The sequence below is a fragment of the Ornithorhynchus anatinus genome, chromosome 16, assembly GCF_004115215.2.
Source record: "Ornithorhynchus anatinus isolate Pmale09 chromosome 16, mOrnAna1.pri.v4, whole genome shotgun sequence".
Lineage (NCBI taxonomy): Eukaryota > Metazoa > Chordata > Mammalia > Monotremata > Ornithorhynchidae > Ornithorhynchus > Ornithorhynchus anatinus.
In genome coordinates, this window is record NC_041743.1 from 39,843,472 (window position 1) to 39,869,354 (window position 25,883).

The following is a 25,883-nucleotide window of genomic DNA, read 5'->3' on the forward strand; positions in this document are numbered from 1 at the left end:
CGCCACCTCTGCCGTCCGCCATTTTGTAGACGAGCAAAGTGGCCTCCACGTTCCCCGAGCGGCTCTTGCGCCTCTGCCTCGCCCGCCCGCTGATCGCCGACATGTCTCGGGATAGGTTCCGGAGTCGCGGCGGCGGCGGCGGCTTCCACCGGCGGGGAGGGGGCGGCGGGCGGGGCGGAGGGCTGAGCCACGATTTCCGTTCGCCGCCGCCGGGGCTGGGCCTCAACCAGAACCGCGGGCCGCTGGGGCCGGGGCCGGGGCCGGGCCCGGTGGGGCCCAAGCCGCCCATCCCGCCGCCGCCGCCGCCGCCGCCGCCGCAGCTGCAGTCTCCGGAGCCGCCCAAGCCCGCCGGACCCCCGGGAGCCGGTCCTTCCCCGGCGGCCGGGACGGCGCCGCCGCCGCCGACGCCGCCGCCCGCCGCCGGCCCGGTGCCGCCCGCGGCCTCCCCGGCGGGCGGGGGTCCCGCGGGACCGGCCGCGCCCCCGGGCCCCGGAGCTCCCGTCGCCGCCGCCGCCGCCGCCTCCGCCTCCGCCCCCGCGCCGGCCGGGGGGCCTCCTCCTCCTCCTCCTCCTCCTCCGGCGGCGGCGGCGGCGGCGGCGGCCGCTCCCCCCGTCGCCCCGCCCGGCGGCCCCCCTCCTCCTCCGCCCGCCGCCGGCCCGGGCCCCAAGCCCGGCCCCGTGCCCGGCGGACCCAAGGCGGCCAAGATGCCGGGAGGCCCGAAGCCCGGCGGGCCGGGGCTCACGTCTCCGGGCGGCCACCCCAAACAACAGCACCGAGGCGGCGGCGAGGCCCGCGGCGGCCGGCAGCACCACCCGCCCTACCACCAGCCGCACCACCAGGGCCCGTCGCCCGGAGGCCCGGGCGGCCGCGGCGAGGAGAAACTCTCCGACTCGGAGGTGGGTGCGCCGGGGGCCCTTCGCCTCTTAAGATGGCGGCGGCCGGTCCTGCGGGCCGCCTCGGCCTCCTCCCCCCCGCCTCTTCCCTGTGGGGAGGCTGCTCCGCACCCGCTCCATTGGGGATGGAGGGGGGAGGCGCATGCGCAGGCGGGGAGCGCGCGCGCGGCCTGTCCTCGTGGCGGCGGGGGGGGGGGGGCGCGCTCGGACCCTCAGCCACCCGCCGCCATCTTCTCTCCTGCGGCACCAGGCCGCCGGCCCGAGGACACCCGAAGGGATCGGGAAGATGGCGGAGGGAAAAAGACGACCCTCCACATACACCCCCTCCCCCCCGACGGAGGGACTTGGTGAGCGCCCGCCCTCTGCGGAGCGCTGGGGCCAGGACCGGCCCCCCCCCCCCCCCCATTTCGCCGAGGTGCGGGTCGGGCGGAGCACTGGGCCAGGCGCTGGGGCAAAGACGGGAGTCGGAAGACACGGTGTCCCCCGGACAAACCTCCGTGGCGCGGGTCGGGCCTTCGCATTTGGCGGGGGAGCACAGCGCTGAGGCGAAGACTAAAGTCAGGGGACGCTCTCCCTCCGAGAAACCTCCGTGGGGCGGGTCGGTCCTTCGCATTTGGCGGGGGAGCACTGCGCCAAGCGCTGAGGCGAAGACTAAAGTCAGGGGACGCGCTTCTTCCGAGAAACCGTCGCCCTTAACGAGCGCTGACAGGATGTGGAGCGCTGGGGCGAAGACTGGAGTCGGGGGACACGCTGGCCCCCGGAGAAACCTCCGTGGTGTGGGTCGGTCCTTCGCATTTGGCGGGGGAGCATTGTGCTAAGCGCTGGGGCGAAGACTAAAGTCAGGGGATGCACTTCCTCGGAGCAACCGTCGCTTTTAGCAAGTGCTGACGGTGCGGAGCGCTGGGCCAAGCGCTGGGGCAAAGACTGGAGTCAGAGGACGTGCTCTTCTCCCGGAGAAACCACCTTGGTGCGGGTTGGGCCTTCGTATTGGTCGGGGGAGCACTGTGCCAAGCGCTGAGCCAAGCGCTGAGGCGAAGACTAAAGTCAGGGGACGCTCTCCCTCCGAGAAACCTTCGTGGTGCGGGTCGGTCCACCTTTAGCAAGCGCTGACTGTGCGGAGCACTGCGCCAGGCGCTGGGGCCAAGACGAGAGTCATTGGACACTCCCCCCTAGAGAAATCTCCATGATGCGGGTCGATCCGTCGCCTTTAGCGCTGACAGTGTGCGGAGCGCTGTGCCAGGCACTGGGGCGAAGACTAGAGTTAGTGGACATTCTACCCCAGAGAAACCTCCGTGGTGCAGATCGGTCCCTTGCCTTTGAGGTCAACGCTTGGAGGAACCTTTGGTGTGTGGGTTTATTGAGCGTTTACAGTGTGCGGAGCACTGTGCCAAGCGCTGGGGCAAAGATGAGTCAGTGGACACCCCCCCCCCCCCCCGGAGAAAATGTGGTGGTCAACTCTTGGAGGAACCTCCACGATGCAGGTCAGATCATCGCATTTATCGAGCGCTTACAGTGTGCACAAACTGTGCTAAGCGCTTGGGCGGAGACTAGTTAGTGGACACTATCCCCGTAGAAAACATGGAGGTAATCCCTTGGAGAAACTTCAGTGATTAGTTGTATTTATTGAGCGCTTGCAGTGTGCAGAGGACTGTGCTAAGCGCTAGGGTGAAGACTAGAGTTAGTGGAGACTAGAGTTAGTGGACACTATCACTGGAGAAAATGTGAGGATAATCTCTTGGAGAAACCTCAGTAATGCAGGATAGTTGTATTTATTGAGTGCTTATAGTGTGTAGAGTACTGTGCTAAACGCTTGGGCGATGACTAGTGTTAGTGGACACTATCCGTGGAGAAAACACGGAGGTAATCCCTTGGAGAAACCTCAGTGATGCGCGTTAGTTGTATTTATTGAGCGCTTGCAGTGTGCAGAGGACTGTGTTAAGCGCTAGGGTGAAGACTAGAGTTAGTGGATACTATCCCTGGAGAAGACGTGAGGGTAATCTCTTGGAGAAACCTCAGTAATGCAGTATAGTTGTATTTATTGAGCGCTTATAGTGTGTAGAGTACTGTGCTAAGTGCTTGGGCGATGACTAGAGTTAGTGGACGCTATCCCCGGAGAAAACGAGGAGGTAAGCTCTTGGAGAAACCTCAGTGATGCGGGTTACACAATTATCAAGTGTTTAGTGTGCAGAGCACTGTGCTAAGCACTTGGGAGAAAACTAGAGTCAGTGGACACATTCCCCGGAGAGAGCGCGGTGATACATCCTTGGAGAAACCTCCGTGATGCGGGTCAGTCTGTCGTATTTATTGAGCTCTTACTGTGTGTGGAGCACTGCATTAAGCACTTGGAAGAGGACTAGAGTTAATGGACACTATCCCTTCCCTTGGAGCGATCTGAGTGATAAGGGTCAATCTGCCGTATTTATGAGCTCCTACTCCGTATTTATGAGCTCTTTACTGTATTAAGCACCTGGAAGAAGACTAGAGTTAGTGGACACTATCCCCAGAGAAAACATGGAGGTAATTCCTTGGAGAAACCTTAGTGATGTGGGTTAGTTGGTCATATTGAGTGCCTACTATGTACAGAGTACTGGTCTAAGCACTTGGAAGAAGATTAGGGTTAGTGGACACTATCCCAAAAGAGACCATGGAGATAATCCCTTGGAGAAACCTCAGAGATGCGGGTCGATCAGTCGCATTTATTCAGCTTTGTGCTGAGCTCTTGGGAGAAGACCGGAATTAGTGGACACTATCCTTGGAGAAAGTGTGGAGGTAAACCCTTGGAGAAATGTTTCAAGAGAGAATGTAGGTCCAGTGATGTAGGTCAATTAGTTGTATTGAGCCCTTACTGTGTGCAGAGCACTGTATTAAGCGCTTGGAAGAGGACTAGAGTTAGTGGACACTATCCCTGGAGAAAGCGTGGAGATAAACCTTTGGAAACTCTGCAGTGATGTGGATCAGTCAGTGGTATTTTGAGTGCTCACTCTGTGCAGAGCACTGAACTAAGCACTTGGAAGAGTACAGTACAACACACCTGGTAGACCCGTTCCTTGCCTGCTACGAGGTTACGGTCCAGAGGTCAGTCAGAGCTCACTTTGGGGCGGGATGATGCAGGCTTCAGTAGTGTTTGAGCACATACTGTGTGGAGCACTTGGAAAGATGAAATGCACTCTAAACTGTAAGTTCATTGTGGACAGAGAACATGTTTTCCAGCTCGTTTGAATAGCGCTATCCCAAGGGCTTAGCACGGTGCACTGTGCACAGTAAGCACCCGGTAAATAAGATCGATTCATCCATTGAGATAGTAGTCATCGATCCCTGCCCACAAGGTTCTTATGGTCTAGGGTCGGGGAAGACATTGAAATAAATTACACATAGGAGAAATGACAGACTATAAAGGTGTACTTATGTGCCATGGGATGAATACGAAGTACTTGAGTATGTATCTCCCTGTAATTCATTCAATAGTATTTATTGAGCGCTTACTATGTGCAGAGCACTGTACTAAGCACTTGGAATATACAATTTGGCAACGGAGACAATCCCTGCCCATTGACGGCTTACTGTCTAATCGGGGGAGACGGACAAAAACAAGACAACTTAATCATTGTCCCGACTAGACCGTAAACCCGTCAATGGGCAGGGATGGTCTCTATCTGTTGCTGAATTGTACATTCCAAGCGCTTAGTACAGTGCTCTGCACATATAGTAAGTGCCCAATAAATACTATTGAATGAATAAATAAATGAATCATGATAAATAGAATCACCTTGTTAAAATAGGGTAATAAAAATACATACAAATGAGCACAGTGCTGAGGGGAGGGGAAGGGAGAGGAGGAGGAGCAGAGGGAAAGGGAGCTTAGCTGAGGGGAGGGAACTCCCTTGAAGCTGTCATGAGCTTCTGTGTGTCGGAGAACTGGTGTCCAGCAATCCTGAGCACTAGATTTACTTGCTTATGTGTATCCAGACCCATCCCCTGCCTTGCTTTTCCTCATTTTTCTACAGGGCTTTAAAGCCAACTTGTCTCTCTTGAGGCGGCCTGGTGAAAAAACGTACACCCAGCGATGCCGACTCTTTGTTGGGAACCTTCCCGCCGACATTACCGATGAGGACTTCAAAAGATTGTTTGCAAAATACGGAGAGCCTGGAGAAGTCTTCATTAATAAGGGCAAAGGATTTGGCTTCATTAAACTGGTGGGTGTGCTTATCGGTGTATGTAGAAGCGCAAGTAGTCCGTAACTTTTGTACCACCCCTGCCCCGAGTGGTGTTGGTTGAATGCTGGCTGTAAACCAAGTTTTGCAAGAGTAACCGTTAACTGGACCTCAAAATTTTCACAGGCTTTTATATTTATCAGCTCAGTAGATACCACACATGAGGGCATTGGTAGCCTAAAAACTAGGCTCACCGAAGGGGTGAGCGTTGCTTCAGTTTATAAATGGACTTGACCCTCACATGAGTGGGCCAATATTATACCAACTTGTTTGCTTAAGCAAATGAAAAGATTCAGTGGTAGAGGATAGTACTTTCCTAAAAGACTGATAGAACAATATGGTGGATTGGGTCACAGCATTATGTTTTAATTAGACTTCTTTTGCAACTTTCAGGAATCTAGAGCATTAGCCGAAATTGCGAAGGCTGAGCTCGATGATACTCCGATGAGAGGGCGGCAGCTGCGTGTTCGCTTTGCCACGCACGCAGCTGCCTTATCTGTGCGCAACCTCTCGCCCTATGTATCCAATGAATTATTGGAGGAAGCATTTAGCCAGTTTGGGCCGATCGAAAGAGCTGTTGTAATCGTGGATGATCGTGGCAGATCAACGGGAAGAGGCATCGTTGAATTTGCTTCAAAGCCTGCTGCGAGAAAAGCATTTGAACGGTGTAGCGAAGGAGTTTTCTTGTTGACGACGTAAGTCTGTCTTTCTGAAAAATGTTCAGCGTGCTAAATCTGAAATGGGACTGTTGATAATTTAATCTAGGAAATGAACTCCAGGGGGGAACTGGAACCACCAAAGCAGTCAGCACACTATTTTTCCTCCTCAGAACTCCTCGTCCAGTTATTGTAGAACCCCTTGAACAATTAGACGATGAAGATGGTCTTCCTGAAAAACTTGCCCAGAAGAATCCTATGTATCAAAAGTAAGAACTCCTCTATTTCTTGATATTCCTATTTTTTAAGTAGTGGCTACATTTAAAATGGAAGCTCTCTTCTGAACTATCTGCCTTTGGAAACTTTTCCGTATCTTTTGACTCTTTCAATTCTTGAAGTGCCACATGAAGGAAATGTACTTTTTTCATTCTGCAAGTGAACCGACCGTAATCTTTTCAGGGAGCGGGAGAACCCTCCGCGCTTTGCTCAGCACGGCACCTTTGAGTTCGAATATTCCCAGAGATGGAAGTCATTAGATGAAATGGAAAAGCAGCAGCGGGATCAGGTGGAGAAAAACATGAAAGATGCCAAGGACAAACTCGAAAGTGAAATGGAAGATGCTTATCATGAGCATCAAGCAAATCTTCTGCGCCAAGGTCAGTCCGTGTTGCTTTGTTTTCCTTAGTCCGTTTCTGATCCTACACACAGTTGTTATGCCAAGTTGGGAATCCATTGAGGGAAGCAATCGTGATCTCCGGGGAATTCATGGAAAAAGCAACTATTCCCAACTCTGCCACAGTCCTGTGCCCTTGGCTAGCCAAATCTGCTCTGTGGTTGTTTCTTTTTCTGTAAATGGGGACAATACTGTCTCTATCTGTTGCCGACTTGTTCATTCCAAGCGCTTAGTATAGTGCTCTGCACATAGTAAGTGCTCAATAAATACTATTGAATGAATAGTGCCTGCCCTCCCCTACCTCGCAGGGGTAACATGAGGGCAAAAATGAAGGGAGTTTTGTGAAAAATGAGTGCTAGATAAAAATCAAGGTACTTAGATATACTCATTCTCTTGTACCCTTCCACCCTGAGTGCTAGCTCAGTATTGAGCACACAAGCACTTCATAAATTCCATTGGTTGATTTTTGAGAAATAGTGAACACTTGGAAACGCTAACCGACTTAAAATATCCCTTTCAAATGTACAGATCTTATGAGGCGCCAGGAAGAACTCAGACGAATGGAGGAACTTCATAATCAAGAAATGCAGAAACGCAAAGAAATGCAGCTGAGGTAGGATTAGAGGTTGCAGCTGTTTTTTCTGCATGTCCATATTTCCTCATGTTCTGAATGTTCCATCTGCCATCCAAAAAAAAAAAAAAATCCCTCTCCCCCACCCAAATGTTCTCTTGTCTATTAAGCTTTTGTAAATGTGAAAGGCCTTTACAATTGATGTGTTTAAATTCCTCTCAGACAAGAGGAGGAGCGACGTAGAAGGGAAGAGGAGATGATGATACGCCAACGTGAAATGGAAGAACAGATGAGGCGCCAAAGAGAAGAAAGTTACAGCCGGATGGGCTATATGGATCCAGTAAGTTTTGAGATGTAAAATTTCCTTCTGGGACCTAGTTAGCAAAAACTTGGTAGTAATTCAGAATTATCCCTCTATCTGGATGCTGGGAGTATAGGAATAATTGAAATCCACCTGGTGACGCTAGACTTGTCAATCTAGCCTTCAGCTTCTGACATCTCTTAACAAAAGTTGTTGACTAGGAAAGTATCTTCACCTGCTTTGAGCCAGTATGCTCTTTGGAGAGATGGTAATGGAAAGGCAGTTTGGCAGAAGACTGAAAGGAGTCTTGGTTGATCAAGATGAATGTTCTCAATAAACGTGTTGGCCTTATTTCCTTGAATAGAATCACTGTTTATTTCCTTGGGTAGACTGATTTCTTGGAGCAGCACTGTGTATAGTTCAGCGTCTGTGTAGTCGTTATGCTTGTGATATTTTAAGTATATATGTCAAGTGCTCTCCAAAGTGTCGAGGGCATTTTAATAGCAGACTAACATACTATATTAAGGGTACTTCCATAGCCTTGTGTGAAGTTGAACAATTGGTGCTTTTGCTGTTGCAGGTAGTGTATAAGTGTGTTTTATTGTTTTACAGAGAGAAAGAGACATGAGAATGGGTGGCGGAGGAGCAATGAACATGGGAGGTAAAGACAAAAGAAATTCTAGTATTTATGGTTTTTAAGTTGACTGGCTGGCGGTCCAAGTAAAATTTGTGTGTGTTTGTTTGATAGATCCCTATGGTTCAGGAGGCCAGAAATTCCCACCTTTGGGAGGTGGTGGCATAGGCTATGAAGCCAACCCTGGAGTTCCACCAACGGCCATGACTGGTTCCATGATGGGAAGTGACATGGTAACGTATCCTGTGGGTGACTTGACTTAGTACAACGGAAATTTTCATTTTTACCGTTTAAAAGAAATAGTTGGCGCTTTGCCGTGGAGTATTGCTTTTCCCCCTGTTGTGTGTAAAACAGCGCTACTGAAGACAAGTGTGGCGACTTAGCCTTAGCTGGGTCAGAATGGTAATCTAGACAGCTGGAGATATGGCTGCCAATAAGGAATACAGAATCATGCTGTCACGAATATTAGGGTACTTCTGGCGCTAAGTGGGTTTGGAGCGCTGCATCATGCTGCCAGAGAAAGCACGCACTTTTGAGCAGAAATACCAACTGGAACGTTAGCCAGGGCACCAGATTACTCTCTCTCCACTTGGGAGTAATCAAATGGCAAACTATATCATTCCTTACGCTGCTGTTTGCCATAAGTATGAACCTATTATCCAGTGTGTAGCACTAGGCATGTTTTAAGTATTCAAGGACTCTTACCTAGATTCACTGTGGCTTCTATCCTCCGACTAGGGAATTCTGCTACTTTGTTCCGAGTCGTCGTTCCTCACCTGTTGGGCGCTGCCTGTAGGGACAGCAGCAGCCTCGTAGCTCAGCTCTCTGGTTTGGGGGTTGAATAAAAAGACTACAGCACACTTGGCATACTAATCATATGCACTGGATGGGAGCCCTTCTGATGCTGTCGTGCTTTTGTGGTACTGATAGCCTAAGAATCCTTGGGAAGAACAAGTGAGCTGGTGTGAGTGATTGCCTAAGACCTTCACCATTCTTATGGAGGGGGGGAGGCGGTAGGGGCATAGGCTGATTTTTCTAACCTGATGGGTGGCTCTCAGATTACTGTTTAAAGGCCTCTGGCTTAATACGGTGAGCTGCCGTAGCTCACTGGCACCGGGTTTTATTGAGAAATAATACTGATCCTCATGTCAGTTTTAGTTGGAAGCCTTCTTATTCAGTCTACTGTCGACAGGAGAATTTGAGCGTGAGACTCCTCCTTCTTCAGCTGAACCCTCAGGTCGTCCGAGCCTAGTTCTACACATCTTAAGTTGTTTTATTTAAAATGAGTTGGTGCATGTCAAATCTGAAGTCAAATGTGCCACTTGGAAAGTTGCATGCTACAACCAATTGCCTAATGTCCCAGGGACTAGATTTGGTTCCCCGCATAAATCCGTTTAACACCCATTGTGTCCCTGAGCTACACTTCCTGGGATTAAGCTTCTGCAGACGCTTTGAAGTTTAAATTCAGGTTAAGCATGAAAAGCCAGAAAACCTTGACTGGCTTGTACACCTTAATTAGTTTGGAACATTGTAGCTAGATAGGTATTTCTCCAGTATCTTTTGATGTTGCGTGAGGTCAAAAACCAACATGTTCTACTCTTTCTTCTTTGTGTGGGGTAGCCTTTGAAATGGAGTTCTAAAGCTAATTTAGGTTCCTGTTCTCATAACTGTAGAAAGCTACAGTTGGGTACAGTTACCCCTGCATTTAACAGTCTAGAAGTACCTGGCACTAGATGTAGTAGTGAAATTGCTGCTTTATTGCAGTTCTTCAAGTTTGTTGTGCTATGGGGCGACCTCCCATAAGTCTCTCAATCACAGCAAAAGTCTTAGAATGGACTTGCTTAAAAACTAGGGGAGAAGTTGGGATGTTTAAGGGGTGCACCATCACTCCTTGTGGGTTGAAGTTAATTTCAAATACAGCTAAACAGAACTGTGAAACAGTTTTGCTTCTGGTACTTAGTGGTAGCTCTGAAGTCAGTGCAAGTGAGATGATTTGGCATAAAGTTTTTTCTCAAGTTACTCTGGTCAGGTTAAAGTATTTTAAACCCATCAGTTTCTTTTGCTTTTTCTTTTTGTAGTCCAGTAGCCTTATATTATAACTTTTCAGCCTTTTAAGACATCTGCCTCCTAGTCAGCAGATGATCTGTCTTAAAGCCCATCTTGAAAAACACCAGGCCTCTAATACAGCACATGCCACTAACTGGTGAGTAGTTTTTTCATATCAAGTTGTATCTGAGTGAATTGACTCCTTCCGGTTAGGCTTACTGGGAATTGAATTACCTGAACGAAATTTTAAAATCTCAAGCGAGAGTTGGCAAAGTCTTGCACTGGGTTCACTCAGTGTCAAAATTGCCCCAAACTCCTCAACCGTGGAACGGGTGTTCACATCTGCTGCACTAATGCCTACATTTTTCAGCATTACAGGGAAGATCTGTTCTTTGAAACAGGTGTTTGAGAGTGGATCAAGTGGGAACATACCTCAAGGCATGTATGACCGTAAACTAATCTTCCAATTACCCTTTTTTCCTTTCTATGTTCCCGGTACCTGTGGATCGACTCAATGGTGATTGTATCGACGAACGTTGACTACGGAACCTCCTAAAAATATTTACTTAACACACATGGACCTCAACTACCTATAATGAACTGTTGATACTGTGCCAATAGCGTACTGAGCGCTTTGGGCAGGGAGGTGCGGGACCCGTGGGTGGCCAGGGCCCTAGAGGAATGGGGCCTGGAACTCCAGCAGGATATGGTAGAGGCAGAGAAGAATATGAAGGCCCAAGCAAAAAGCCCCGATTTTAAGATTCGCTCTCTAGGCTTTCATTCCAGTTTGTTTTTGTCTCTTCTTGTTTAGACACCAACCTTTTTAATTCTTGCATTTTAGTAAGAAAGCTACATTTTTATGGATGTTAGAAACTTCTTTGACCTAATATTTGTAAATGGTCTGTTTGGGCGAGTACAGTTAATTATGTAATGCAGTGTTCCCCCCCTCCCCGCCAAAAAAAGAAGAAAAGGAATCCTAGCTGTTCTTTTGATGTATAACATCCCCAACGTTATGGCAGTGTACCATGTGCCACCGAGTTCCCAAAGTGTACCAATTTTTTTTTTTTTACTGTGCTTCAAATAAATAGAAAAAGTAGCTGCCGTTTTTTTAATCCACCTTTGCCATTCATGCGTACAACAGGCCTGATATCTATCACACCTTAAAAAAACCAGACAAGAATCTGAGCCTCTGAAAGCCTACTGACAAGATGTGGGGAGGAGGGGGCAGCATTAAGGCAAGGCAATTCCTTCTCCAAATGCTCCTAGCTTGAAGAAATAATTCCAGTGGCAACTGACTTGCTGAGCACTACAAATATACAGCAGTGAGAAGCAAGTAGAAGCTTGTTGAGTGATTGTAAAGTGAGCTGAATTGTACATTTTCCTGCAGTAATTCCAGGATTATGGAGGTTATAGCTATCAGTGAGTGGGTGGGTTGGGAGGGGTGATGACTGTTTTTGGTTGTTTCTGTGTTTGTTTTTTTTTTTTTTTTTTAAACAAAGCCACCTGGCTCTTGCTGTGCTTGAAAGCTTTCAAAGTTAAAGCAGAAAAGTGGAAAGGTCATCTTTTTCCCCCAAGTCTTCAAATCCTTCAGAATGGCTTGTATTGACTCTACTTCCCAAATTAAAGGATTGTTAAAATCCAAAGCTTTTTATGCATTACTTCTAGGTGGGCACAAAAACAAACTAGCCTGGGTTAGTTAACCAACTGAGAATGAAGGGAAGGTTCTAGAGTTGAAACACAGGGAGTGCCTTTCTAAATATTTACTTGATCTTTCAACTCCTTGTGCTATTTTTGTGGACTTAAACCTATGGGGTTAGGAGTATTCAACCTAGTTGAAATTTCAAGTCTAGCTCTCTTCTGAGACCTTGAGACTATTATGAGTGGTTACTCTATTCAGGGGTGTACATATTCAAACTTACTGGACTATAGATTGCTCATGTTTTTTTAGCTGCCATTTGGGATTTTAGCACAAAGTGACAATTGCCATCAGGAGAACAATAGCTCATGCTACAGAGTACAAATAACTCTTCCCCCGTGGCTTTTGAAGAAGAGTATTTTGGAGGTGTGGTCAAATGATTTTCAACTTCATTGAACTCCTCAGACTTGCTATGATATAGTAGGTCATCCCCTGCATTGCTTGTTGAGGAACATGCTGGGAACTGGATTTCCCAGTGTCACATGCAAAGGTGTGAGTGACCTGCCCGGCTCCCGGTAGGTAAGGTCATTGTATACAGTTGGGCTCCGTTTTCAGTTGGATGTGGCTGTACAAACTGGAAATCCCATTCCAGCTATTTCCGTTGTCTTCCCCATCCCCTGTCCTGGTGTTAATTGGAAAAAGTGCAACTCCCAAAGCCCTCTTTAACAATAGGCTGGAGCTTTAAGTCTTGCAATCTGCCTAAGTACTGGAGAGTATAAAGTACGGATTATCAGTTGACTCCTCTATAAAGGGGAATGTATTAATTGTGGAAGGCCATCTCGATTGATTTGGTTTAATCTTCTTGTTTGCATTTGCCCCCAGCTGACGCCTGAAAGAAGGTGACCCAATGCTCCCCCTCCCCCAACCCCATCATAATCCATTGATATGTAGGAAGTTTGGCCTTCTGTCCATCTTCAAAATAGAGATGAATTGGGGAGCCTCTCTGTGTGGGGTATGGAGATGTGGTTCTCTGCTTGTAAGATTCCCATTGCCACGTGGTTGAATTGTGCAGTAGGGACCCAAATAATGCCAGAGAACTTTTAAAAGGGTGTTCCTGGGACACCTGCCGGGGGTGAATTTGTCGGTGTGGGTGGGGGCTGGTGGGGGAGTGGGGGAAATTTGCCTATAAAATTAATGTTTCAGTTTATTTTTCAGATTACATGCCTTTCTTTATTAAAGAGATGCTGGCACAGCTCCTAAAATAAGCTTTGTAGTACTGTACCTTTGAAGAGTGGTGGAGGATGCTAATGGATAACCTTCCGAAAGTTGTGACTTTTGGTACCCTTACTGTGGGCAGGGCTTAATAGTAAAATTGCTAAACACTGTTTAGCAAGTAACGTTGTGTAGGCTTCCACGACTGATTTTCTTCTATCAAACAGCAGTGTTTCAAGTGTCTGTGAGCTGCTCAAATGGACTTTCAAAAAAGTCTGTCTTTTGAGATGCTTGTGCTAAATGATAGCTCTTAGCTCATTTTGAGTATAAATACTTTAAACCGGTGTAGCTTCCTGAAAGGGAGTGATCTGAAATTTACAGGGGTGGGAGAGGGAAAGGGAGGAGATGGGTTCTAGTCCACTGAGCGAGTGTGGGGGAGGAGTCTCAAATCTGTTAATATGCATTTTTTTCCAGAACTTTTCTCAATTCCCCCTTTCCCCTTGCCCCGATCTCCCCCATTTATACTTGGAAGGAAAAATAATTTTATTTTTCCTAGCCTTATTTCCCAGAGTGGTTAGACCAGGTGGGACATTGTTTTGGATTGGGTTTTTGAGAGGAACACCAGTGGTGCTTCAACCTGTGCAGTTCACTTCCCTAATCCCATTTTATCAGGATCTCCACCCCCCCCCCCCCCACCACCAAGAGATCCTAAGCAAGCGTAATCTGTTTCTACACACTGTCCACTGAACACGTAATTGGCTTTGCCCAAATGGTGAAGCATCCTTTTTAAAACTTCTCCCAAAAGGAACAGAGAATCCACAGTTGTGTAGATGCATGATGCTACCAAACACAGACTGATTACAATTTACCAAATAAAAAAAAGGAAAGAAAAGTGTAAAAAAGTTTCATCTGTGAGATTTTCAAGAGGCTATTTAGATTCTTGGCTTTTCCTTGGCAACCACCTGATCTTGGTAGAATATTTTTTCTGGTGCTCGTGAGCCTGCGATTATGCACTTGAAAAGTAGTGGCCCTCTCCATAACTGCATTTAGCCAGCCTTTCTGCAGTGCGTAACTGTGAGGAACGTAGTACCGCAAATGGCAATGGACATTAGGACCCGGATGTAATATTCCTGCTTGCTCCAAGATTCTCATTGCCGACTGCATCCAGGTAGGTAACAAGCGATCTACTCTCAATTGGTGACTTGCTATGTACTTTTATCCTCTGGGCATTCTGACATCACACTTCTGACGTTGAAATTACAGTGCAGCACTCCGAAACTGGTGCGGTGAAGTTTAGCTTGCGTGGGTTCCGGGTTAGAGCTTGTAACTTGCAATTCTCAGACCGGCTGCCAACCTGATTCCTTTGTACGTCTGACTTCAGTCTGTGTGACTTCCTTTAGTTGCATCGCAACGCTGAAGAGAAAACTGAGCAACTTAAATTTTTGTGGGGGAAGAGGGAGCGTAATCTGAGAGATCCATTACCAACGTCAGGTGCTCACTGCACCCAGATGCTAACTTTCAGTTCGGACTCGCTTTAGGAAGCAGTCAACTGATCCACCCACTGGTCGGCCCCGGGTAGGAATTTCAGTGGACCACCTTGGTGCGATGGTTTCTCTAGGATGAGCGAAATGAAGCCATAAAGTATAGTTCACTGTAATGTGCGTTTTTTTTTGTTTGTTTACAGTGGGCTCCATGGGCATAGCACTCTTCCGTCATGACTTGTGCTCAAATGAGAATCTGCTTCTAACTTGAAGAGCCTTCAGGTTTTGTGAATTACCCAAATGTGTCTCTCTACCCCCTGGGGTTGAGGGCGGGGGAGGTGATGGTGTGGCCTTGCTCAATTGCATACATGCCGGGAAGCTGGCTTCCTGGCTTGTAAAACCTCGGCGCTCTCCGTAGAGTGAATGCGACTATTCTTCAGGGTGGCACTTTGAATTTGGTTCGTGTAGCGGCAGGAATGTGATGGTTCTAAACTCTCGTGACTAGAAGCGTACCTTATTGCTTAGGAAGTCTGGACTCAAAAGCTTTTCTATCAGCCGTGTTCTGCTGTTGCTCCAGAACTCCACTGTCTGAAGTCGTGACTTCAGTCTCCTGACTAATCCATGAGAAACAGGTTTCACGTGTAAGTAGGGTTTCCTGCTTTGCAGCGGCAGAGTCGTGCCGACTCTGCTCGCTTACTGGTGAACGTTTGGTTGACTCCTTGACTGTATTGTCTAGGGTAACGGCCTGCTCCCCGGCAAACAGTTTTCAAGCCCGGGCAGACTGACGTTCTGTCTAGTTCTTCCAGGAAAGTAATTTCTGTACTTCTGGTGCCTTTTAATGAATGGCTTAGCTCACTCGAGTAAACGACATAATGTAGCTTGTACTCTCTTTGCTCAATAAGTGACACCGGTGTCACTAAAAATCTGACTCTGAACCACTGACCAGAGTCATCCTGTGAATAAAATTAATTAAATCGGTGGCCAGATGTCTGCGACCGTATTTCAGCACTTGGGTTTTTAGAAGTGTTGAGCTCAGGGTTTTTCGGTTCTTGATTTTGGTCTTGTTCTTGGTTTTTTTTCCTTTTCTTTTTATTTTGGGGGGTGGGGGTAGGGGTCAGGTGTGCTCAAAGAGCACACACTTGACCCCAGTAGACCATTTAAAGAGCACCTTGGAGGGGCATGTATGGTCACTTGGCTTTGTTCTGGGTACAAGCTGATCAGGTTTATTTCAGTACAAGCAACTCGGGTCTTGTAACTAGCTTTTACTTACTTGCCTGCAGCTGCGAATCGTGAATCTTAGCACAGTAGTTATTTTTGAAAGCAAAGGAGGTCTGCTCTTACATGGTGAAAATGAGTGGGTTTCAGTAACGGACTACTGAAGTGCTTGCATTGTGTTTCATAATCTTGGTTTATTTTTAATGTTGAAATCATGCTTTTTTAAATTTAAAGTATCAGAAGCTCAGAGGTGTGATGCCAGAATGCATTTCGCGTACTTAGGCCCTCAGATCAGATACTGGTGCTGTCTGAAAAGTTGAACTGTAACGGGTGCCATTTCTTGCACTCTAAACCAACGAAGTATGCCTAATTGTTGCAGACCCCCAACAGTTTAAAAAAAAGATGCGACTAGTTTGTTTTGGGTTTTTTTTTGGACTTCAGCCTGGATGGAGGTTTGCATGTCTCCTGTTGTTAATCATTGCTAGCTGCAGTGACATGGGCTTTTCAAGACCTGTTTGTTACTTTTCCCGAAATGCCACCCAACAGACTGAGAGCCCGCTCGTAACACAGGATGGTGTTATCTGGGCATCTTCTTTTGTCTGGGTCTCTCAGCTGGTGGCTTGTTCCATCAGCTAGTGTCTCTCTCAGCAGCGCCCTTCTAGTGACACGTGGGCGGATTGGCTACTCAGATATGTCATTGCTGCTAGGTAATGATTGGCAATTCAAAGACCTGACTGTGAACGCCCCTCCCTCCCCCCCCCCGCCCTCCCCCCCCCCCCAAAAATTAAACCTCCACACCCTTATGTATAAACTATCACGTTGAACACCAGTGCTGACCTGTTTGGAGATTAAAGGACTGAGGACAATCTGGAGAGGGGAAGGCTGCACAAAGATATAGTATCCCTTATAGATGGTATGTGTGCAACAGGGAACATTTTCTGGTCGTACAGCAACTGGGAATTAGGCAGATCTGGAGGGGCTGGGTTTAAGGCTGATCTTGGGCTTGGGCACCCCGGGCCTGCCAGTAGTGTTGTGGAGAGAGGGATGCCCTCCTGACAAGGAAGAAAGACGGGTCTGCAGGTAGCCGCTATTCTGGCATGGTTTGTTTACCCTTCCATTATAAAATTATAATGAGGACAAGGAAGGGAGACTAGGCAGGACTGTGCAGGAGGAAGAGGCAACAGCTGCTGTGCTGTGGACTTTTTTTAGAACGGGGGTGGGGCTCGGAGGAGTAGTCCTGCTGGGGCTTGGCCTTGGGAGAAGACCATCTGGGACTGGGAGGCGGGAAGGTGCTTTGGTTGGAAAGCAGAAGCCAGAGTTGCCAAAGCCAAGCTTTTGTGGTAGGGTAAATGTTCTCACCTGCCCTCACATAAGGGATAGTATATTTTGGGCTGCAATCAAACTTCAATGTGCTCAGACTGGTGAAGCTCGCAGCTAAGGCTTTGGTATTTAAAACTAGGTGCAGGTCTTCCAGTCTAAATCACCTGACTACTTTCATGTCTTTCATAGAAATTTATTTAAACTAGATTCCTTCTGCCCCCCCGTAAGTTTCTTCCTCCTATTTCCCTACGCTGTAACTCTCCCCTAATTTATTAATGTGTGTTTTTTGAATTTTACCCTTTAAAATATAAAGTGATTAGCGCTTTTTCAGAACTCTGTAGCACCCATGTCTTTTATAATAACCTTCCCTTGTTATCCTTTAGGTAAGGATGATTGGTGTTGGCTGAAGTCAAAGTGCTCATCCATTTGAGGTAAATTTATTTGGCTTATGTGAACCTGCAGAGGTCCTTATGTCTTTTAGTCGGCCAGTCGCTATTTGATCTTTTTGATTCTTGGCCCGTGGCCAAACGGAGTAAGCCTCAGCAAAACTCACTCCTCACCCTTGCATTTGTAGTGGATTAACAAGCTCCTTTGACCTAAAAGGAAGTTTAAAGTCAGGATGGAAGCTTTTATGTTCGCAGGATCTGGGGAGGCTGCCCCTCGGGGTTGGGATATTGCAGCATTTTATAACTACCCAAAAGTAATGAGTCTCTTCGCTCTTCTCTCTCTCCCCCTACCCCCCCAGTTATAGCCCTCCAGCATGAGCACACCCAGGAAGTGAACCTGTGGTGGCCCAGCCTACAGAGCAAGTAGGTAAGTAAATGTTAATTTTTGCTTTATATTCCATTACTAGAACTTGCTGATTTTGAAAGCATCAGAGTTTCATAAAAAGCCTTAAAGCAGTCCGCTTGCCTTAAGATTGGCATCTACTGTTGGACCGATTTCTGCCTAATAGCAGCTTTTCAGCACACGTACTACTGTCTGGTAGAATGGCAATTACTCGAACATCTGTATCTGGTCCAGAGCCAGCCCTGGCAGTAAGGGCTTGGCGAATTGACACGTGAGGACCGGTCCTTTCATTAGAGAGAATTTTTAATACTTGGCATAATCGTATCTCTTTAAATTCCACAGAATCGAGTGAGCGGTGTTTTGGAGGTCCACGGAACCAGTCGGGATGAACCAGAAGTGATGAGCAACCAGCTTATTTTTAATAAAAGATGAATTTCTGAATCTTTTAGTGGTGCCCTTTATTGAAGGAACCGTAGGGGTTACTTCTTACAGTCCGCCGTATACAACAGATCATCATTCTCCCCACCTTCAAAACCTTATTAAAAAATCACATCTCTTAAACCCTCACTTTTCTTACTCCATCTCCCTTTTGTGCCAGCCTGGCACTTGGATTTTTGTACCCTTTCAGCACTTGCTATTCACCCTACCCTAGGCCCCACAGTACTTGTGTACGTATTTATATATTATTTATTATTTTAATGCTCTGCCTCCCAGACTAAGCTCCTTGTAGGCCGGGAACAGGTCTGCGAATTCCTGTATTGTACTCTCCTAAGTGCTTAGTAAAGTGCTGTACACACACAAAATGCTCAATAAATAATCATCGATTGAGGCAAAAGGTTTCCTTAACCCTGGGGAATTGATGCTGGGGGCAGGGCTCCTCTTAAGACTTGTCTAATGTTGTGTTTGGAACTCTCCAGTCCTCATATTACATGTCTGGCATGTGGACTTAGCATGGTAACTGGACTCCATTTTGCTCATCCCTTATTTAATATTGAAGAAGGCTTAGGAACTGAAGCACACCTCTTGTTTGCTGTCAGGGGCCCTATGTCCAGGAGAGACAGCAGTTTACTTTGCGATTCCGAGATAGCCATTCCAAAGAGTGAGATGCCTCATCTAACCTCAGGTTCTGGTCCCCGCAAATGCATTTTGAAAAAACCCACCCTTTTGGAATTGGATGTGAAGCCGGTGGCCACTCGTTGGGCAGGCTACTCCCCCAAGAATTCCGCTTGCATTAGAACAGTGGCTGAGACAAATTTCCCCCGGATAGTCAGAATTTCCTGGGCTGGTCAGCCACGCTGGGAGAAGCTGCATTCTGAAAACAAGTCCTTGATGACCAGGTGAGTTTGTCCTTTGTCCTTTGACCCTTATCCCCTTTCTCCACACACTTTCCCCCCACTTGTATTCATATAACTGCTTTGTTGATTCTGTTACTTGGGGAATTTGATTTAAAATTGATGAAGCACTTTTCGTTTTGAGCCTGGAGGTGATTTTAAGAGGGATGAGGACTGGGAAACTACAGGCTTGAAAGAGAAAGCCTCTTACAGTTTTTTTTTCAACCCTGATGATTGGAAACTGCCTTTTTCTAAATATTTAATACCAAGTGCTTACTGTGCCAGGCACTGTACTAAGTGCTAGGTAGGTGCCAGGTAATCAGTTTGGACATATACCCCAAGCTGGGTAGATGCAAGGTAAACGGGACATATCTCATTGCACTTGGGCATCAAAGTCTTAGTCCCCATTTTAGAGCCATAGAGAAATGAAGTGACTAGCCCAAAGTCACAAAGCTGACAAGTGGTAGGGCTGGGATTAGAACTCAGGTCTTACTCCCAGGCTATGTTGCTTTTCAGAGACCTGGGATCCGCAAGTCCGGGAGTTCAGAAAACTAGAGGCAGTCACCCCTGGATATCTCCAGTGCAAGCCTCCACCTCTCAGATGCACTGGAGTTTCAGTGTCTATACACTTCCTGGAATTCTTTGGGTGGCAGGATACTTTCCAGCACTGCCCATCTCCTTAGTACAGAGCTAAATGCTTAGTATTGCTTAGTATAGTGTTTCATACCCAAGTGTTCAATAAATACTGGTGATTGAGATCTCCACCAGATTGGTTTCTGAGTCAAACTGGCTGGAAAAAGCACTGTGTGATCACAGATTTTGCCATCCTCCCATTTGAAACTGGGGCAATAAATAGAAGAGTTGCAGACCAACTGAGGCAGATAGGGAGGTTGCTCAGGACATGATCTCACTGTAAAGGGTTTGGTTTCAGAGGCTTGTGTGAAAGATTTGATCACAGGGCTAGTGCTTTGGAAAGTGCTCTTTACATGCTCCTCCCTGCCAGTGGTTTGTCCACTGGGGCAGAGAGCACCAGAAGTGAGTGGTGTCCTGCAAATTTGCAAAATACACAACAGGATTTTACACTCTTGGGATGAGGTCCAGGAAACCCCTTGGCTTGGTCTCTTCTAGATCCATATTCCCTCAGCCTATTTGATTTTTCCTTCAGCAGCTAAAGGCATTTCCTGCTATTAGCATGAGGTGAGAGGGCTATGGAGTCCGGCATTGCTTACACCTGATATCGCTCCTCCCGCTGGCCGATTGACCTTAGGTAGGATAACGGTGGTGTGATCGGGGTGTGGCCCAAAGCTGGGGAAGGAAATAAAACCCCCAAAACTCTAGTGATATGCTGAGGCCTTATCTATGTGACTCCCTTTTTCCAGGACCTGCAAATCAATTGGTATTTATCGAGCATTTACTGTGTGCAGACCACTGTACCAGTAATAATTACAGTATTTAAGTGCGTACTATGTACCAAGTACTGTTCTAAGTGCTGGGGTAGATACAAGGTAATAGTTTGCTATCACTTGGGTGCACCCATTAGTTTGTCTTGGGGTGCAAATAATTATGCTCACCAAGAGGGTCATGGGCAAAATGGCATGATTGTATTGGCTTTGGTTCAGCAGTGCTGACCAAAATGCTATATTCTCGATCCCTGCTGTCAGATCTTAAAGTCTGATCCTCCTGGGCCTTTAGGTCGGCTAGGAATAAGGGCTACTGGTTTGGGAATGGGGTGGCCGGTGCTAGATCTACTCCCAGGAAGGCTTCTGATTGATTCCTAGCCCCTATGTGCCTGTATACATATTTACAGATTGGTAAGTTGCCTGAAGGAGAGACAAACTTCAAGAGGCAGCCTTCCTCCCTACCCAGGTGTTAACTCACCTCTCCTAAGCCGCAAGGGGGTGAGTTTTCAGAGGTATTTTTTGCCACTTACTCTGGAGGGAACTATCAAGCAGGGATCTGTCCAGGAGGCAAGGAGAAACACGGGACATAGATAATTCTCCAAATGGATGTTAGTCCCCTTAAACCCAGCAGAGTTGGCTCTCGCTGTCAGTTTTGAGCTTTGCGAAGGGTGCTGATTGGGCAGATAGCCTCCCTTTTCTTCCATACCATCTCTATTTTTTAAAGTCACCTTACGCACGCCCCCAAGGAAGCCGCCCCTAACCTCACTGATGTTTCTTTGCTGGCACAATCTATTTCCATCATCCCTCTTCAGTTGTCTTGTGGCTACATAGTCATGTTGACTGATTTTGTGATCTCACCTCTGATCTTGAGGTTTCTGGGCAGAGTTCTGTAATACATATGATTATGATCTGTGATCTATGTTCTGTAATACATAACTCGAGTGTGTAGTATGGTGTCAGATGCTTTGGGAACTGGTTGACTGACCCAAGTTTGTTGACTTCAGCAGATGCCCCGCTCCCTTGAAGAAGGACAAACACCGTCTGCTCTGGAACCTCTCAAAGAACGGAGACTCCCCCGTTGTCCAATATCCTCCAAGGCCCAGCCAGGCCCATAGCATTCCCAGTGGCATTCCCCAAAGCCACCTCTACTTACATTTTTCCAGGCGCATCCAACTGAGAGCTAGACCTTCCTGCCAGAAGCCAAGATGTGAACGCAGAAATCTAGGAGAAGGGACAGGAATCCCTAGGAGCTCAGGGCTGGAGTCAAGATCCGACTTCTTGATCTGTGGAGTCTCCTGCCAGAACAGGAAGATCAAAAATGAGCTTCATGTCTATGTCCCTACAGTCGGCAGTCCAGACTCGGAGTCTGTCGATGAAGACTTCATGGAAGATGGCAAAGAGCTGAGGTTGCCAAGAATCTCTAAGAGCTGTTCCTCAGGGTTGGGAGCCTGTCGTAGATAAGGCTATGGGAAATGTGATTTGGGGTAGGCCATAACAGGTCCACCTGAACTAGGTGCAGAGCACTGTTCTAAGTGCTGGGGTAGATACGGGGTAATCAGGTTGTCCCACGTGAGGCTCACAGTTAATCCCCATTTTACAGATGAGGGAACTGAGGCACAGAGAAGTGAAGTGACTTGCCCACAATCACACAGCTGACAAGGGGCGGAGTGTGGATTCGAACCCATCACCTCTGATTCCCAAGCCCGGGCTCTTTCCACTGAGCCACACTGAAAAAAGTTTGGGCTTGGGAGCCAGAGGGCCTGGGTTCTAATCCCAGCTCTGCCACTTACCTGCTCTGTGATCTCGGGCAAGTCACTTTACTTCTCTGGGCAAAATGAGGATTCAATACCTGTTCCCCTTCCCCCTTTGACTGTGAGCCCTATGTGGGCCTTGCTTATCTAGTATCTACCCCAGTGCTCAGTATAGTGCTTGGCACAAAGTAAGCACTTAAATATAATAATAATAATTCCGGTACTTGTTATGCGCTTACTATGTGCCAAGCACTCTTCAAAGCACTGGGGTAGATCCCAAGTTAATCAGGTTGGACACAATCTCTGTCCCACGTGGGGCTCACAGTATCAACCCTCATTTTCCAAATGAGGTAACTGAGGCCTAGAGAAGAAAAGTAACTTGCCCAAGTTCACACAGCAGACAAGTGGCGGAGCAGGGATTAGAACCCATGACCTGACTCCCAGGCCCATGCTTAAACCACTATGCCATGCTGCTTCTCTAATATCACAATTATTATCACAATTTTTGCTAATAATAATGATAATATTTCGGCCCCTAGCCTGCTGAGTGAACATGGACAAGTTATTTAAGCTCTTTAGATTGTGATCCCCTCAAAGGATAAGGTCCATTTTCCACCTGTATACTCCATCCCAGCACGTAGTACACTTCTCTGTCCACAATAAGTGTTTAATAAATACTATTACTACTCCACCCTCTATGCCTCCATTTCTTTAGTTATAAAATGGGGATGATTCCTGCCTCTACCCGACGTGTGTTGTCACATCAACGTTGTGGACAGGGAACATGTTTGCCAACTCTTTTGTACTGTACTCATCCAAGTGCTTAGTATACTGTTCTGCACATAGGAAGCACTCAAAAGATAATAATAATGGTGGTATTTGTTAAGCGCTTACTACGTGCAAAGCACTGATCTAAGCGCTGGGGGGATACAGGGTGATCAGATTGTCCCACGTGGGGCTCACAGTTTAAATCCCCATTTTACAGTTGAGGTAACTGAGGCCCAGAGAAGTGAAGTGACTTGCCCAAAGTCACACAGCTGGCAAGCGGCAGAGCCGGGATTGGAACCCATGACCTCTGGCTCCCAAGCCCAGGCTCTTTCCACTGAGCCACGCTGCTTCTCTGTGACTGACTGAAATGATTGAAATTGAAGATAGTGACTGATTGAAATGAAGTCACTGATGTGACTATGCTCTGGAAAAATAAAAACACCATACAAGTTCAAGGAGGGAGTCTCCCATCTCATAGGGGATGACTTTATCCCATCCAGAGCTTCGAGCGTAATACAGCTCTCCCTTCTCTCTAGGTCAAATGAGGCCCTCCAATGCAGAGTGTAAAGTACAGGGCAAATGCTTAGTACAGTGCTCTAGACAATAAGTGTTCAATAAATTGATTGAAGAATGAGTGTTAGGCTGAGTAGAGGTTCCCCACCCGTTGGATTCCGATCAGGCAGGAATTTGGAGTTTCAGTCAGGCCAGTGGAATTGAGACCGAAGGCCCGGATAATTGAGAATTGGCTGTATTCCCTCCAGCAACAGGGGATGTGGTGAAAGACATCAACAGGGACAATCTACCCTGGACAAACTTAGAACGGGCACTGTTTTCACCTCAGAAAACTTTTTTTGTCACCTGCATCGCCTGGAACTCTGCATTCCGTCTGGAATCACTAATTCGGCACGACAGCAAATGGAGAGTGCTATGGAAATGCCCGATCATAATAAATCACCCGCTGTGTGTTTCTTCCTCCAGAGGCTGTAATCTTCGCTTTGAAACCCAAGATGAATCGAGCCTGCATTCTAAATGTTTTATTTCCTGGTTTCAGAAGAAAACAAGAGAAAGCCAAGGGGGTTGAATGGTTCCATTTACATTCATATTTCTATTTGGTAATCAGCAGCTATAACCCAGAGTACACTTCCAAATGGCTTTCAGCTGTCCTGTTCCACAGTGCGTTGTTCAGTGTACTGAGGTGGGAGAAAGGGTTGGAAGGAAAGGAAGCAGGGTGTCCGTGGAAAAAAATGGGTGTCCTCTTCCCATCTGTTGGATTTACGAGGCAGAGGTTTACAGGGAACTTTGGAACAACAAGGGTGAGAGGCTCAGTCATTATGGGCAAACACTGATAAAAATATAAAACAAAAAGGGGAAGAGTGTAGGAGTGGGTTGGGTCTTTAACTACAAGGAAGCAATTTCCTCATAGTCTCTAATTCTCCCATCTTGGCTGTGGTGCTTGCAGACTGGATTTGTATTTCACTTGATCAATAACGGTATTTACTGAGCACTTATTCTGAGCAGACCACTGTTCTAGAGAGTTGGGAGAGAAAAATAGCATCAGTAGACACCATCCCTGCCTTCAAGGATCTTATAATCTGCTACTCTGTAAGCGCCCGTCTGATGTGATGTACTCTCCCAAGCGCTTAGTCAGTGCTTTGCACACAGTAAGCGATCAATAAATACGATTATTAATAATTATAAGAATGCCTCTCCCCTCCCCTTGCAAAGAGAAGCTGGAGGCGGGAAGGGAGAGAGCTCCCCCGGAGACTGTAAGTGCGGTGTGGGCGGGGATTGTAAAGATCCCGGGCTTGGGAGTCAGAGGTCATGGGTTTGAATCCCCACTCTGCCACTTGTCAGCTGGGTGACTGTGGGCAAGTCACTTCACTTCTCTGTGCCTCAGTTACCTCATCTGTAAAATGGGGATTAAGATTGTGATCCTCACGTGGGACAACCCGATTACGTTCCAAGCGCTTAGTACAGTGCTCTTCACACAGTAAGGCCTCAACTCCCCCTTCCCCCCTTCACCTCCCCTTAGCTAAGCCCCCTTTCCCTCTGCTCCTCCCCCTCTCCCTTCCCCTCCCCTCAGCACTGTGTTCATTTGTCTATATTTTAATACCCTATTTATTTTATTAATGTGTCCATCCCCTCGATTCTATTAGAGGAGCAGCGTGGCTCAGTGGAAAGAGCCTGGGTTTGGGAGTCAGAGGTCATGAGTTCGAATCCCAGCTCTGCCACTTGTCGGTTATGTGACTCTGGGCAAGTCACTTCACTTCTCTGGGCCTCAGTTCCCTCACCTGTCAAATGGGGATGAAGACTGTGAGCCTCACGTGGGACAACTTGATGACCCTGCATCTCCCCCAGCGCTTAGAACAGTGCTCTGCACACAGTTAGCGCTAACAAATACCAACATTATTATTATTATTATTTATCGTGATTAAGTTGTCTTGCTTTTGTCCATCCGTCTCCCCCGATTAGACTACAAGCCAGTCAATGGGCAGGGCTTGTCTCTATCTGTCGCCGATTTGTCCATTCCAAGCGCTTCGTCCAGTGCTCTGCACCTAGTAAGCGCTCAATAAATACTACTGAATCAATTTATTGCTATTGTTCTTGCCTGTCCGTCTCCCCCGATTAGACCGTAAGCCCATCAAAGGGCAGGGACTGTCTCTATCTGTTACCGATTTGTCCATTCCAAGCGCTTAGTCCAGTGCTCTGCACATAGGAAGCGCTCAATAAATACTACTGAATGAATGAATGAATGAACAGACGAAGGAAAGGAGCAGCTCCTCGCGCCCCGTGGACGGGCAGAGCCCCAAACCGGCCGCGAGGGGGCGAGCGAGGGCGGGGGCCCGATAGGGCGGGGCGCGACCGGATTGGTCGGGGTTCGGTGGGCGTGGCCCGGGCGTTCCCCCGCCCCTCCCGCGGGGTCCCGACCAATCCGCTGTGGCCGCTCCGGGCCCCGCCCAATCAGAGCCCGTCCCGCGCTCGTCCCTGGTGGGAG

At 47.7% G+C, this 25,883-nt stretch overlaps 1 protein-coding gene across 2 annotated transcripts; it reads left to right on the forward strand.

The window, feature by feature from the left end:
- On the forward strand, positions 1-18,079 carry SFPQ (splicing factor proline and glutamine rich). 2 transcript variants are annotated; one of them, XR_003764997.1, is made up of 12 exons: positions 667-896; positions 4,898-5,086; positions 5,498-5,799; positions 5,934-6,029; positions 6,220-6,416; positions 6,962-7,046; positions 7,227-7,344; positions 7,918-7,966; positions 8,054-8,172; positions 17,233-17,280; positions 17,595-17,662; positions 17,981-18,079. XR_003764997.1 is itself a non-coding variant. In XM_029080241.2 (10 exons), the coding sequence occupies exons 1-10, from the start codon at positions 102-104 to the stop codon at positions 10,742-10,744; spliced, it is 2,088 nt and encodes a 695-aa protein (XP_028936074.1). In that variant the 5' UTR covers positions 1-101; the 3' UTR covers positions 10,745-11,097. The 2 variants fall into 2 exon arrangements, 1 of the variants encoding a protein (XP_028936074.1); XM_029080241.2 differs by lacking the exons at positions 17,233-17,280; positions 17,595-17,662; positions 17,981-18,079 and adding an exon at positions 10,607-11,097 and having other exon boundaries at positions 1-896.
- Positions 18,080-25,883: the final 7,804 nt, after the last annotated feature.